Raw genomic sequence first — 16,394 nt, forward strand, 5'->3', positions numbered from 1 at the left:
GAGTTGTTGTGTGAGAGAGAGAGAGAGAGAGAGAGAGAGAGAGAGAGAGGTTGTGTGTGTGAGAGAGATAGAGAGAGAGTTGTTGTGTGTGAGAGAGAGAGAGAGAGTTGTTGTGTGTGTGTGAGAGAGAGAGAGAGATGTTGTGTGTGTGTGAGAGAGAGAGAGAGAGAGAGAGTTGTTGTGTGTGAGAGAGAGAGTTGTTGTGTGTGTGAGAGAGAGAGAGAGAGAGAGAGAGAGAGAGAGTGGTTGTGTGAGAGAGAGAGAGAGGTTGTGTGTGAGAGAGAGAGAGTTGTTGTGTGTGTGAGAGAGAGAGAGAGAGAGAGAGATGTTGTGTGTGTGGGAGAGAGAGAGAGAGTTGTTGTGTGTGAGAGAGAGAGAGAGAGAGAGAGAGAGAGAGAGTTGTTGTGTATGAGAGAGAGAGAGACAGTTGTTGTGTGTGTGTGAGAGAGAGAGAGAGAGAGTTGTTGTGTGTGTGAGAGAGAGAGAGAGAGAGAGAGTTGTTGTGTGAGAGAGAGAGAGAGAGAGAGAGAGAGAGAGAGAGAGAGAGAGAGGTTGTGTGTGAGAGAGAGAGAGAGAGAGAGAGAGAGAGAGTTGTTGTGTGTGTGGTGTGTGAGAGAGAGAGAGAGATGTTGTGTGTGTGAGAGAGAGAGAGAGAGTTGTTGTGTGTGAGAGAGAGAGAGAGAGAGTTGTTGTGTGTGAGAGAGAGAGAGAGAGAAGAGAGTTGTTGTGTGTGAGAGAGAGAGAGAGTTGTTGTGTGTGTGTGAGAGGAGAGAGAGAGAGTTGTGTGTGTGTGAGAGAGAGAGAGAGAGAGAGAGTTGTTGTGTGTGTGTGAGAGAGGAAGAGAGAGTTGTTGTGTGTGTGTGTGAAAGAGAGAGAGAGTTGTTGTGTGTGTGTGAGAGAGAGAGAGTTGTTGTGTGAGAGAGAGAGAGGAGGAGAGAGGAGAGAGAGAGAGAGAGAGAGTTGTTGTGTGTGTGTGTGAGAGAGAGAGAGTTGTTGTGTGAGAGAGAGAGAGAGAGAGAGAGTTGTGTGTGTGAGAGAGAGAGTTGTTGTGTGTGTGTGAGAGAGAGAGAGAGAGAGAGAGAGAGAGAGAGAGAGAGAGAGTTGTTGTGTGTGTGTGAGAGAGAGAGAGAGAGAGATGTTGTGTGTGTGTTGTTGTGTGTTCTGCACGCAGAATTCTGCAAAAATATCCTCCGTGTACAACGTAGAACACCAAATAATGCATGCAGAGCAGAATTAGGCCGATACCCACTAATTATCAAAATCCAGAAAAGAGCTGTTAAATTCTACAACCACCTAAAAGGAAGCGATTCACAAACCTTCCATAACAAAGCCATCACCTACAGAGAGATGAACCTGGAGAAGAGTCCCCTAAGCAAGCTGGTCCTGGGGCTCTGTTCACAAACACAAACACACACTACAGAGCCCCAGGACAGCAGCACAATTAGACCCAACCAAATCATGAGAAAACAAAAAGATAACTACTTAACACATTGGAAAGAATTAACAAAAAAACAGAGCAAACTAGAATGCTATTTGGCCCTACACAGAGAGTACACAGCGGCAGAATACCTGACCACTGTGACTGACCCAAAATTAAGGAAAGCCTTGACTATGTACAGACTCAGTGAGCATAGCCTTGCTATTGAGAAAGGCCGCCGTAGGCAGACATGGCTCTCAAGAGAAGACAGGCTATGTGCTCACTGCCCACAAAATGAGGTGGAAACTGAGCTGCACTTCCTAACCTCCTGCCCAATGTATGACCATATTAGAGAGACATATTTCCCTCAGATTACACAGATCCACAAAGAATTAGAAAACAAATCCAATTTTGAAAAACTCCCATATCTACTGGGTGAAATTCCACAGTGTGCCATCACAGCAGCAAGATTTGTGACCTGTTGCCACGAGAAAAGGGCAACCAGTGAAGAACAAACACCATTGTAAATACAACCCATATTTATGCTTATTTATTTTATCTTGTGTCCTTTAGCCATTTGTACATTGTTAGAACACTGTATATATATATAATATGACATTTGTAATGTCTTTACTGTTTTGAAACTTCTGTATGTGTAATGTTTACTGTTAATTTTTGTTGTTTTTCACTTTATATATTCACTTTGTATGTTGTCTACCTCACTTGCTTTGGCAATGTTAACACATGTTTCCCATGCCAATAAAGCCCTTGAATTGAATTGAATTGAATTGAGAGAGAGTTGTTGTGTGTGTGTGTGTGAGAGAGAGAGAGAGAGATAGTTGTTGTGTGAGAGAGAGAGAGAGAGTTGTTGTGTGTGGCTGAGAGAGTAATGTTGATGATTATAACAACTAAAATATACTTACTCTGCCTCTCTCACCTTCTCCTCCTGTCTCCTCATCCTCCTGTCTATCTCTTTCCTCTTCCTCCTGTCTCCTCATCCTCTCCGAGAGAGAGAGAGAGAGAGAGAGAAAGAAGGAGAGAGAGAGAGAGAGAGAGAGAGAGGAGAGAGAGAGAGAGAGGAGAGAGAGAGAGAGAGGAGAGAGAGAGAGAGAGAGAGAGAGAGAGAGAGAGAGAGAGAGAGAGAGAGAGAGAGAGAGAGCATGTATAGCTACTTACTGCGGCAACAGGATTTTAAAGTTTGTCGATAATGTTGCTTGATCGGTGGTTAAGCTATTAGCTGGACTAAAGTACTGCAGTACTGTAAAATAGTGTTAATATGATCGCATGTTAGTGTGGGTTTTCAGTTCATTTATGTTAATCACAAAGCAGGAAATTTCTCAGCAACAAAACAGTGATTAAATTAAGATCCTACAGCTATATGTTGTACGTGGTTGAATCAACTCTATATGTATTACAATCTGTCATTCATTCTTCAGAACTTGGCCTACATTATCACTACACACCCTCTTGGGTCTCCACGCCCTTAGCCTTGCCTTGGCATGGCCCCTTAGCCTGGCCCCTAGAGCCTGGCCCCTTACAACCAACCCCTAGCCTGATCTCTAGCCTGGTCCTTACAACCAACCCCTAGCCTCATTACTACAGCCTACATACTTCCTGTAGATCTGGAGGAGTTGGACAGGTATAAGCAACATGGTAGTGACTCTACCTTGCCTTCTGATAGGTTAGGTGGAACATCCACCATACTGCTGATACCTACCCAAGCCTTTCAGATCTACTCCAGTCCCTGGGGGATTGGGGCTAGGGGATGCAGAGGGTAGGGGAAGTTTCGAGAAACAGTCCACGTGTTCATCCCAAATGGCACTCTGTTTCCTATATAGTGCACTAGGGCCCTGCTCTACAGTAGCAGACTATAAAGGGAATAAGGTGCTGTTTGGGACACAGGCCATGTTTGTCAGAACTGTAGACAATCCAGGGAAGCAGGAACCTCCCCTCCATTCTGCCAGATGCACAGGATATTCCTTTCTTTGTTTGTGAGAAAACTTCAGTACTCAGACCGCTGGTTCAACGCAGGCAGAGGAGCTGAAAGAGCTGGTTCAACGCAGGCAGAGGACCTGAAAGAGCTGGTTCAACGCAGGCAGGGAAGCTGAAAGAGCTGGTTCAACGCAGGCAGGGAAGCTGAAAGAGCTGGGTCAACGCAGGCAGGGAAGCTGAAAGAGCTGGTTCAACGCAGGCAGGGAAGCTGAAAGAGCTGGTTCAACGCAGGCAGGGAAGCTGAAAGAGCTGGTTCAACGCAGGCAGAGGACCTGAAAGAGCTGGTTCAACGCAGGCAGAGGAGCTGAAAGAGCTGGTTCAACGCAGGCAGGGGACCTGAAAGAGCGGGTTCAACACAGGCAGGGGACCTGAAAGAGCTGGTGACATTTGACAAAAAATTGGCAAAGAGGGACAGAACCATGACTGAAGGTAAAACTCAATATTTGGTTTAATATCTTATATTATATAATGAAACCTCATATACATGAACTGTTTGAGAAGGATGTAGCAGACTGAACTGTTCATTCAACCTGGAACACTCATAGCTATCACAATGATTCTGTACTTCAGCTAATACAAGACTGTTTTACACTGAACTGAAATATCATAACCATGAACTGTTTGAGAAGGATGTAGCAGACTGAACTGTTCATTCAACCTGGAACACTCGTAGCTATCACAATGATTCTGTACTTCAGCTTTAATACAAGACTGTTTTACACTGAAATATACTTGTTCTGTTATCCTAACAGCTACACCACTGACAGAGATGGAGCTGAAACAGCAGCCTGAGTCTGATGGGTGTGGCTCAACAAATCATGATGGTATGTACTCTGTTTGGACTGTGATGTTATGGTCTAATGGTTGAGTCAAATCATGATGGTATCTACTCTGTTTGTACTGTGATGTTATGGTCTCTAATGGTTTAGTCAAATCATGATGGTATGTACTCTGTTTGGATGTGATGTTATGGTCTCTCATGGTTGAGTCAAATCATGATGGTATGTACTCTGTTTGGACTGTGATGTTATGGTCTCTCATGGTCGAGTCAAATCATGATGATATGTACTCTGTTTGGACTGTGATGTTATGGTCTAATGGTTGAGTCAAATCATGATGGTATGTACTCTGTTTTGACTGTGATGTTATGGTCTCTCATGGTTGAGTCAAATTTTAATTTAATTTTTTTTTAAATTTTTCCTTTATTTAACCAGGCAAGTCAGTTAAGAACATATTCTTATTTTCAATGACGGCCTGGGAACAATGGGTTAACTGCCTGTTCAGGGGCAGAACGACAGATTCGTACCTTGTCAGCTCGGGGGTTTGAACTCGCAACCTTCCGGTTACTAGCCCAACGCTCTAACCACTAGGCTACTAGGCTACTCTGTTTGGACTGTGATGTTATGGTCTCTAATTGAGTCAAAACATAACACACCACACATTAAAGCTGGGCAACTTATAAGACTAACTCTACTAGTTACTTTGAGCAGGATGGTTATGGTTAAAATAATCATTGAATGAATCATTGAATGAATCAATTGAATCAATTAAATGAATCAACATACATTAGCTCTATTTTACAGCGTGATAGTTGAGTGACTTTAAATGTGTTGTTGTCGTTGCTATAGTTACTGGGAGCTACATTGTCTTTATCTGTGTGGTTTTTACAGGGTCTGGTTTGACCGCTGAGCTGAGGATTGTGTTGCTAGGGAAGACTGGAGCAGGGAAGAGCGCAACAGGAAACACCATCCTGGGGAAGGAGGTGTTTAAAGTGGACTCTTCCCCTGCGTCAGTGACCGGACAGTGTGAGAGACAGAGTGGAGAGGTCAACGGGACGACGGTTCATGTGGTTGACACGCCGGGCCTCTTCGACACAGCCCGGTCGGACGAAGAGGTGAAGGAGAAAATAGAGGAGTGCGTTAACATGTCCGTCCCGGGCCCCCACGCCTTCCTGCTGGTGATCAGGCTGGGGGTGAGGTTCACAGAGGAGGAGAGGAACGCCGTGAGGTGGATCCAGGAGAACTTCGGAGAGGACGCCTCCATGTACACCATCTTGCTGTTCACCTGTAAAGACCAGCTGAAGGGGAAACAGGTGACAGATTCTCTGAAGATGTGTAAAGAACTGCGGAGACTCTCCATCACGTTAGGCGGCGGGTATCACTCGTTCAACAACGACGCCAAAGACGACCCCGCTCAGGTCCCAGAGCTGCTGAAGAAGATCAAAGAGATGGTGGAGCTGAACGGAGGAGAGCACTACACCAACGAGATGTACCAGAAGGCTCAGAGGAAGATCAGAGAGGTGGAGGAGAGGAGGAGGGAGGAGGAGAAGAGACGGAGGGAGGAGGAGGAGAGAAAATTAAAAGAAGAGGTAAAGGTCGAAATAGAGAAAGAAAAGGAGGAAGAGAAAAGGGAGAAGGTAGATAAAAAGAGGAATCTCCACATCGCTCTAGCAGTAACAGTAGTGTGTGTAGTAGTAGGGGTGATCATAGCAGCTGCTGCTGATACCACAGTGGCCCTGGCTCTAGCTCCACTCCTACTGGTGCTGGGAGCAGCCAGTGCAATAACGGCTATCTGTCTAAAGAATGGAAAGTGTGGAGCTAAAACACCCGTCTCCGTAGCTGTATAACAATCACATACTGTACACCTCATTAAGGCTGTTTTTACACAGGCAACACAATTCTGATCTTTTGCCACTAATTGGTCTTTTGACCAATCCAATCTATTATCAATAATTGGGCAAAATATCAGAATTTGTCTGCCTGTGTAAAGATCAGAATTAGGCTGCCCGTGTAAAGATCAGAATTAGGCTGCCCGTGTAAACGAGGCCGAACAAGACCTAACAACAGAAACATAGATTGAATGATTGATTGATAGATGGTTTTATAGATAGATAGATAGATAGATAGATAGATAGATAGATAGATAGATAGATAGATAGATAGATAGATAGATAGATAGATAGATAGATAGATAGATAGATAGATAGATAGATAGATAGATAGATAGATAGATAGATAGATAGATAGATAGATAGATAGATAGATAGATAGATAGATAGATAGATAGATAGATAGATAGATAGATAGATAGATAGATCTGTTCCCTTAAGTATTTATCTGGGTGTCCAGTGATCTATTTATTTAATCATGTGTTCAGGGATGACATTCATGAACACATAATAAAGATAAGTAAAGAGTCTGACTGATGACTAATGTTTTTATTACATTTCTCTGATATGTTTTAGAACACGTTTCCTCCTTGTATTATGGCAGAGTGACTGTCTGCCTTATAGTTTCACTATCTAGGTTACAAACCTCGAGAGGAACCAGGCTCTGAGGGGTGTGCCGGGTGGAGATTATAACAGAACATGGCCAAGATGTTCATAGATGACCAGCAGGGTCAAATAATAATAATCACAGTGGTTGTAGAGGGTGCAACAGGTCAGCACCTCAGGAGTAAATGTCAGTTGGCTTTTCATAGCCGATCATTGAGAGTATCTCTACCGCTCCTGCTGTCTCTAGAGACTTGAAAACAGCAGGTCTGGGACAGGTAGCACGTCCGGTGAACAGGTCAGGGTTCCATAGCCGCAGTCAGAACAGCTGAAACTGGAGCAGCAGCATGGCCAGGTGGACTGGGGACAGCAAGGAGTCATCAGGCCAGGTAGTCCTGAGACATGGTCCTAGTGCTCAGGTCCTCCGAGAGAGAGAGAGAAAGAAAGAAAGAAAGAGCATACTTAAATTCACACTGGATAAGACAGGAGAAATACTCCACATATAACAAACTGACCCGAGCCCCCGATAAACAATTGCAGCATAAATACTGGAGGCTGAGACAGGAGGTGTCGGGAGACACTGTGGCCCCGTCCGATGATACCCAGGGCCAAACAGGCAGGATATAACCCCACCCACTTTGCCAAAGCACAGCCCCCACACCACTAGAGGGATATCTTCAACCACCATCCTGAGACAAGGCCGAGTAATAGCCCACGAAGATCTCCCCCACGGCATAACCCAAGGGGGGGGGGGGGTGCCAACCCGGACAGGAAGATCATGTCAGTGACTCAACCCACTCAAGTGACGCACCCCTCCTAGAGACGGCGGGGGTTTGAGGCAGAGAATCCCAGTGGAGAGAGGGGATATCGGATATCACAACATATATAGGCTGCTATGAGGACAGCAGGAGGAATGAATGATAATCACAACATATATAGGCTGCTATGAGGACAGCAGGAGGAATGAATGATAATCACAACATATATAGGTTGCTATGAGGACAGCAGGAGGAATGAATGATAATCACAACATATATAGGCTGCTATGAGGACAGCAGGAGGAATGAACACATAAGCTATAAAGCAGAGAGGAATGGAATAATGAACTACTACTAATACATGAACTACAACAGCACAATATGATCCAAGGACTGTGTTAAAAACACACATGCAACGCAGTGGAGGCTGGTGAGGGGAGGACGGCTCATAACAATGTCTGGAACGGAGTGAGTATTAATACACTATATCAGTGGAGGCTGCTGAGGGGAGGACGGCTCATAACAATGTCTGGAACGGAGTGAGTATTAATACACTATATCAGTGGAGGCTGCTGAGGGGAGGACGGCTCATAACAATGTCTGGAATGGAGTGAGTATTAATACACTATATCAGTGGAGGCTGCTGAGGGGAGGACGGCTCATAACAATGTCTGGAATGGAGTGAGTATTAATACACTATATCAGTGGAGGCTGCTGAGGGGAGGACGGCTCATAACAATGGATGGAATGGAGTGAGTATTAATACACTATATCAGTGGAGGCTGCTGAGGGGAGGACGGCTCATAACAATGTCTGGAACGGAGCCAACGGAAAGGCATCAGACACATGGAAACCATGGATTTGATATATTTGATACCATTCCACTGATTCCGCTCCGGCCATTACCACGAACCCGTCCTCCCCAATTAAGGTGCCACCTTCCTTCTGTGATGCTACTAACCACTTACAGTTGCCGTGGGACTGTTTTATCTGCAGCTGACGGGTGTGACAGACACAACGTTTGTGGTATAGTCAACTCATCATTCACTAGTTTTTGTTTCACCGGTGCCACAGACTCTTGAGACTGCACCACCAGTGGAACATAAACAAATCAACATGTAAAGAGAATAGTGTTCCTCTACTTCATTTCCTGTTCCTGTACTTCATTTCCTGTTCCTGTACTTCATTTCCTGTTCCTGTACTTCATTTCCATTACTGACTAAAATAACACAATGGTTGGATAAAGTTTTTATTTTCAAAAGTGGCCATAGAATTCCATAGAATTCCATAGAATTCCACAAAGAGGGGAAGCTATGTTTTTGGATTGTAACTTTGTTGATAGAGGAAATGAAGCACGGGAACTCCTAATTCATTCTGACAAAACTCAACAGAGACAAAAAGAGAATTTGTGACATCTCTCATGGACAGACGCACATGACATGAATGGTATTGTAGGCTTTTTTAAGTTGAGCGAACCGGTATAACAAATGTGTTTAATTTGATTTAGAACCCTGATCGTAGTGTCTGTACACAGATTGCAGGATGTGACAGATAATGGATGGGTGGACTATCTGCTGATGTAAGAAGGGCTTTATAAATCAATTTGATTTGATATTTGATTTGATGTAAATACAAACAAAACAAGTCTGATGTTGGCAAACAAACAGGATGAGACGAGCACAAGTAGCCATGAAACCAGGAAAGCAACCAGAAGGTGGGAACAATTATTTAATAACACTGGTGAACACTGGACACTAATGAACAGAAAAACATTAGTTTAGGTGGGAGATGGTGCTGGTGACTGAAGCTCAAAGGAGGGATAGGGTACATTTTAACATTAGCTGAGTCATATACATTTGTCTTGTCTGTGACTATCAAATAAATTCTGTACGTGTAATTATTATTACATGAATAAGCTAATCATGCAAACTTGAATTAACTAGGAAGTCGGGGCACCACGGGAAAATGCTTATTTCCCAAATCGACACTTCAGATATTTTCTTATCGAGTCTTGTATTAATGTATTATTAATACCTTATCAGTTCTCATTATTGAACGTTGTAAAACCCTTGGATATCTGCACGAACCCTAGCAGAAATGATGAATCACCCATATACAAATTGGCTTAATTATTGATTTACTAACTAACTAAATAAGCACAGAAATACTTAACAAACAGTAGATATTGGTTACTAACACAATGCATTGATAAGTCCCTAGGTGGGCTAAACCGGTATGATGGCTTGGTAGACAATGGAAAGGGGTGGGGACAGATAAAAGAGCCGGAAAGACTAAATGGATTCACTACGCACAGTTGATAATTATATGAATTGAAATGCTAATCGTTTGCACATGTACGGCTGCTCATTCGAGAATAATTGCAAAGTATATATTTACAGCCATATGTCGTTGTTGTCTTCTCTGTTGGAATCCGGTCCGTCTGCTGGAGAGTCAGTTCATTAGAGTCTCTGGTTCACTTCCCCAGAAGTCACAATGTCTTTTGTGGTTGTAGCTTCCTCAGTGGCTCTGGATAGTGTAGGTTGTAATAGATATATATGAATGCTTCCGCTCAGTGTTTGAGATCAATTGACACTCTTTACCATGGCACTTTGAGATTTATTTTAAACTGCAAAACATTACGCACCACTGCACTTTGTATACCAGGGTTGGCTGGCCTTCTCTAGTCACTCGTAGGCTCAGTCACTGGTGTACTTTTTTTACAAAGCCATTTTGGGTTTACTACCTTTTTATTTGGCCATTTTTATTGTTCAGAAATGTGGTGGGTACTCTCTTCGTTCGCTGGACTTTATCCTGCTAACTGTTCCAAATGTCCGAACTGAATTTGGTAAAAGGGCTTTTATGTACTCTGTACCATCGTCTTGGAACACCTTACAAAATACTTTTAAACTGGAAGAACTTGTCCCGATTGGTATTTTTAAATCACTGATGAAGGATCTTGAGGCTGATTCCCTGACCTGTCAATGTTTTTAATGAGCTGTTTTTGATTTAGTTATACTCTTGTGAATGTTTTTTACTAGATTACTTGTAGTTTTTCATGTTGTTTGTCTATAATTGTTTGTAATGACTTGGTGCTGCCTATCTTGGCCAGGTCGCTCTTGAAAAATAGATTTTAATCCCAATGAGCCCTTCCTGGTTAAATAGAAATGTTTAAAATGGATACGTCAGGTGTACATAACGTCGTTGCATAAAACAGATGCTTCCACGGTTGTCTCGTACGAGACTTATGTAATTTCCAGCCGCAGACTAGTAATTCTACGCTCTTATTCTGTAGTCATCGCTAGTCTCAGAGCTGAACCATTTCCAGCCGTGTAGCCAACACTCCACGCTGTCTGGTCTCCTGGGCCTATAGAGTTGTAGTTCTTAACCATTTAAACATGTAGCATCAGTTCCTTATTTTCTGGTCTTGTAGTCTTAAACCATTTGTCAGCTGTGTTGCCACTGCTAGACGCTGTCTGGTCCAATGTACATTCCGTCAGGAGTGGATTTTATACACTTCTGAGAAAAGGGCGGTCCATGACGCCGACGTAATGTCTATGATCACGTGGTCGTGGCCACTGACCTGGTTAAAACTTCACATGGAAGACAATTCTCTCATTTTGAAGGTTAACATCACATTACATCTTTTCACAAATAGTTTCATGTTGAATCACATACGTTTCACAAAATGTAGATGCAAACCTGATACTTGAAAAGTGTCCACAAACAGAGATACAGTGATGTGTGTTTCCTTCATGAGATCTCCAAATGAAACACACTCGTCATGACTGTCTCTTAGTGTCCACGGTCCATTCCCACATTCTCAAAAGTAGAAATATTGTTTAATTAATCAAACTTGTGATGTCCAAGTGTCTCTCTGTATTCCACAGTTTACATTCCAAACTCGAACACTACAGAGCATAGGGGCAGCGTATTTTATGACCGACCATAAAACAGCCGACTTCCCGCTCTCCCCCTCTACGAGAGAGAGCAGGCTGTAGAGCAGACCCACTCTAACCTGATCCTTCAGATCGTCACAGGAGAGTCATGACATTCCCCCTCTACGAGAGAGAGCAGGCTGTAGAGCAGACCCACTCTAACCTGATCCTTCAGATCGTCACAGGAGAGTCATGACATTCCCCCTCTACGAGAGAGAGCAGGCTGTAGAGCAGACCCACTTTAACCTGATCCTTCAGATCATCACAGGAGAGTCATGACATTCCCCCTCTACGAGAGAGAGCAGGCTGTAGAGCAGACCCACTCTAACCTGATCCTTCAGATCGTCACAGGAGAGTCATGACATTCCCCCTCTACGAGAGAGAGCAGGCTGTAGAGCAGACCCACTCTAACCTGATCCTTCAGATCGTCACAGGAGAGTCATGACATTCCCCCTCTACGAGAGAGAGCAGGCTGTAGAGCAGACCCACTCTAACCTGATCCTTCAGATCGTCACAGGAGAGTCATGACATTCCCCCTCTACGAGAGAGAGCAGGCTGTAGAGCAGACCCACTCTAACCTGATCCTTCAGATCGTCACAGGAGAGTCATGACATTCCCCCTCTACGAGAGAGAGCAGGCTGTAGAGCAGACCCACTCTAACCTGATCCTTCAGATCGTCACAGGAGAGTCATGACATTCCCCCTCTACGAGAGAGAGCAGGCTGTAGAGCAGACCCACTCTAACCTGATCCTTCAGATCGTCACAGGAGAGTCATGACATTCCCCCTCTACGAGAGAGAGCAGGCTGTAGAGCAGACCCACTCTAACCTGATCCTTCAGATCGTCACAGGAGAGTCATGACATTCCCCCTCTACGAGAGAGAGCAGGGATGTAGAGCAGACCCACTCTAACCTGATCCTTCAGATCGTCACAGGAGAGTCATGACATTCCCCCTCTACGAGAGAGAGCAGGCTGTAGAGCAGACCCACTCTAACCTGATCCTTCAGATCGTCACAGGAGAGTCATGACATTCCCCCTCTACGAGAGAGAGCAGGCTGTAGAGCAGACCCACTCTAACCTGATCCTTCAGATCGTCACAGGAGAGTCATGACATTCCCCCTCTACGAGAGAGAGCAGGCTGTAGAGCAGACCCACTCTAACCTGATCCTTCAGATCGTCACAGGAGAGTCATGACATTCCCCCTCTACGAGAGAGAGCAGGCTGTAGAGCAGACCCACTCTAACCTGATCCTTCAGATCGTCACAGGAGAGTCATGACATTCCCCCTCTACGAGAGAGAGCAGGCTGTAGAGCAGACCCACTCTAACCTGATCCTTCAGATCGTCACAGGAGAGTCATGACATTCCCCCTCTACGAGAGAGAGCAGGCTGTAGAGCAGACCCACTCTAACCTGATCCTTCAGATCATCACAGGAGAGTCATGACATTCCCCCTCTACGAGAGAGAGCAGGCTGTAGAGCAGACCCACTCTAACCTGATCCTTCAGATCATCACAGGAGAGTCATGACATTCCCCCTCTACGAGAGAGAGCAGGCTGTAGAGCAGACCCACTCTAACCTGATCCTTCAGATCGTCACAGGAGAGTCATGACATTCCCCCTCTACGAGAGAGAGCAGGCTGTAGAGCAGACCCACTCTAACCTGATCCTTCAGATCGTCACAGGAGAGTCATGACATTCCCCCTCTACGAGAGAGAGCAGGCTGTAGAGCAGACCCACTCTAACCTGATCCTTCAGATCGTCACAGGAGAGTCATGACATTCCCCCTCTACGAGAGAGAGCAGGCTGTAGAGCAGACCCACTCTAACCTGATCCTTCAGATCGTCACAGGAGAGTCATGACATTCCCCCTCTATGAGAGAGAGCAGGCTGTAGAGCAGACCCACTCTAACCTGATCCTTCAGATCGTCACAGGAGAGTCATGACATTCCCCCTCTACGAGAGAGAGCAGGCTGTAGAGCAGACCCACTCTAACCTGATCCTTCAGATCGTCACAGGAGAGTCATGACATTCCCCCTCTACGAGAGAGAGCAGACTGTAGAGCAGACCCACTCTAACCTGATCCTTCAGATCGTCACAGGAGAGTCATGACATTCCCCCTCTATGAGAGAGAGCAGGCTGTAGAGCAGACCCACTCTAACCTGATCCTTCAGATCGTCACAGGAGAGTCATGACATTCCCCCTCTACGAGAGAGAGCAGGGATGTAGAGCAGACCCACTCTAACCTGATCCTTCAGATCGTCACAGGAGAGTCATGACATTCCCCCTCTACGAGAGAGAGCAGGCTGTAGAGCAGACCCACTCTAACCTGATCCTTCAGATCGTCACAGGAGAGTCATGACATTCCCCCTCTACGAGAGAGAGCAGGCTGTAGAGCAGACCCACTCTAACCTGATCCTTCAGATCGTCACAGGAGAGTCATGACATTCCCCCTCTACGAGAGAGAGCAGGCTGTAGAGCAGACCCACTCTAACCTGATCCTTCAGATCATCACAGGAGAGTCATGACATTCCCCCTCTACGAGAGAGAGCAGGCTGTAGAGCAGACCCACTCTAACCTGATCCTTCAGATCGTCACAGGAGAGTCATGACATTCCCCCTCTACGAGAGAGAGCAGGCTGTAGAGCAGACCCACTCTAACCTGATCCTTCAGATCGTCACAGGAGAGTCATGACATTCCCCCTCTACGAGAGAGAGCAGGCTGTAGAGCAGACCCACTCTAACCTGATCCTTCAGATCGTCACAGGAGAGTCATGACATTCCCCCTCTACGAGAGAGAGCAGGCTGTAGAGCAGACCCACTCTAACCTGATCCTTCAGATCGTCACAGGAGAGTCATGACATTCCCCCTCTACGAGAGAGAGCAGGCTGTAGAGCAGACCCACTCTAACCTGATCCTTCAGATCGTCACAGGAGAGTCATGACATTCCCCCTCTACGAGAGAGAGCAGGCTGTAGAGCAGACCCACTCTAACCTGATCCTTCAGATCGTCATAGAAACAGACTGAATCCAGAATCCTTCTTATTATAAACTGGGTGGTTGGAGTCGTGAATACTGATTGGCTGACAGCCATGGTATAGCAGACCGTAGTATGTATATATATATTATTTATTTGTTTAACTGGGAAGTCAGTTAAGAACAAATTGACAGCCTAGGAACAGTGGGTTAACTGCCTTGTTTAGGGGCAGAACGACAGAGTTTTACCTTGTCAGCTCGGGGATTCAATCTAGCAACCTTTCGGTTAATGGCCCAACGCTCTAACCACTAGGCTACCACACCCCCTTGTGTGTTATTGCTTAAATAACATTGGTGGACAGTGGACACTAATGACCAGAAGAAAAAAACTGAATTTAGGTGGGAGATGGTGCTGGTGACTGAAGCTCAAAGGAGGGTTAGGGTACGTTTATCATTAGCTGAGCCATATACAGTCATAGAAACAGACAGCATATTTTTTTTATCCAGAGTCAATGACCTTCCTACAGAGAGTAAAGTCTACAATCAACGACCCAGTTAGGTAATAATCAGCATGTTTTTGTATTTATTGAAGAACAGGGATTTAATGTGAAAGGAAAGTTGAAGATTGGTATGATTATGTCATGTTATGACAGTAAAAGTCTGGTTAATGTTTGTATAAAGATGAAAGTACACACAGTTCCATTCAGTGGGTTAGGACATGTTGCTGGCCACAACACGGTTAAAGGTTAAAAAGCCGTTCGAACCAATTTCTCCTGCTCTTCTTCCTCCTCTTCTTTTCCATCTTCCCCCTCTCATTTTCCATCTTCCCCCTCTCCTCTTCAATCTTCCTCATCTCCTCTTCCATCTTCCTCCTCTCCTCCTGTCTCTCCTCTTCCATCTTCCTCGTCCCCTCTTCCGCCTTCCTCCTCTCCTCCTGTCTCTCCTCTTCCATCTTCCTCAACTCCTCCTCTCTCTTTATTTCCTCCTCTCTCCTCACCTCCTCTCTCCTCACCTCCTCTCTCCTCACCTCCTCTTCCCGCTTCCTGATCGCCTCCTCTTGTTTCTTCATTTCTTCCTCTTTTTTCTTCCTCTCCTCTTCTCTCTTCCTCTCCTCCTTCTCTTCGATCTTCCTCTGGACCTTCTGGTACACCTCGTTGGTGTAGTGTTGTCCTCCGTTCCTCTTCACCATCTCCTCTATCTTCTTCAGCAGCTCTGGGACTTGGTCAGGGTTGGCGCTACTGTCACTGTCATTGATGACAGAGTGATATCCACCTCCACATTTGCTGATGAGATCCTGGAGGTTAACACTTTCTCCTACAAACTGCTCAACAGATTTTTTTCTCAGCTGGTCTCCTCCAGTGAACAGCACCATAGTGTACGTTGAGGCTTCTTCTCCAAAGTTGTCCTGGATCCACTTCACAGTGTTCCTCTCCTCCTCTGTGAACCTCCCCAGTCTGATCACCAGCAGGAACACATGGGGTCCTGGGACAGACATGTAGAAGCACCGTTCTAGTTCACCTTTCATTTTCTCTATAGTCACTGACGTGTCAAAGTGTCCCGGCGTGTCAATCACATCAATCTTCCTCCCATCCACCTCTCCACTCTGTTTCTCACACTGAGCAGTCACAGACTCAGGGGAGGAGTCTTCTTTAAACCCCTCCCCACCCAGGATGGTGTTTCCTGTTGCGCTCTTCCCTGCTCCAGTCTTCCCCACCAGAACTATCCTCAGATGAGCTAGACCAGTTTCTGTGAATTAACAAAAGAAAGAATATAGAGGCACCATTATATGCTGAAGAATTATCAAGTAAATTATTAAAATAATGTCATTTACAGTACATAGTAATGTTGATGATTATAACAACAAACATGTACTTACTCTGTCTCTCTCTCTCCTCCTCCTCCTCCTGTCTCCTCATCCTCTCATCCTCCTGTCTCTCTCTCTCCTCTTCCTCCAGTCTCCTCATCCTCTCCTCCTCCTGTCTTCTCATCCTCTCCTCCTCCTGTTTTCTCATCCTCTCCTCCTCCTGTCTTCTCATCCTCTCCTCCTCCTGAG

General features: G+C 45.3%; 1 protein-coding gene and 1 pseudogene across 1 annotated transcript; one reads left to right on the forward strand and one right to left on the reverse strand.

The window, feature by feature from the left end:
* The first annotated feature begins 3,409 nt into the window (after positions 1-3,409).
* LOC116373902 (GTPase IMAP family member 7-like) lies at positions 3,410-6,610 on the forward strand. The gene is made up of 3 exons (XM_031822202.1): positions 3,410-3,838; positions 4,162-4,233; positions 5,080-6,610. Exons 1-3 carry the CDS (start codon positions 3,829-3,831, stop codon positions 6,033-6,035), a joined length of 1,038 nt encoding a protein of 345 aa, XP_031678062.1. The 5' UTR covers positions 3,410-3,828; the 3' UTR covers positions 6,036-6,610.
* An 8,291-nt stretch (positions 6,611-14,901) lies between these two features.
* LOC116352963 (probable serine/threonine-protein kinase kinX) overlaps positions 14,902-16,394 on the reverse strand; it is a 9,078-nt pseudogene continuing 7,585 nt past the window's right edge.

The sequence above is a fragment of the Oncorhynchus kisutch genome, unplaced genomic scaffold (genome assembly GCF_002021735.2).
Source record: "Oncorhynchus kisutch isolate 150728-3 unplaced genomic scaffold, Okis_V2 scaffold4087, whole genome shotgun sequence".
NCBI classification, from domain to species: Eukaryota; Metazoa; Chordata; class Actinopteri; order Salmoniformes; family Salmonidae; genus Oncorhynchus; species Oncorhynchus kisutch.

What these genes read in the sequence shown, in the direction of transcription:
- LOC116373902 (XM_031822202.1), top strand. An exon ending in TGGCTCAACAAATCATGATG is followed by an intron (nt 4,234 to 5,079) that starts GTATGTACTCTG and finishes TGGTTTTTACAG; the next exon opens with GGTCTGGTTTGACCGCTGAG.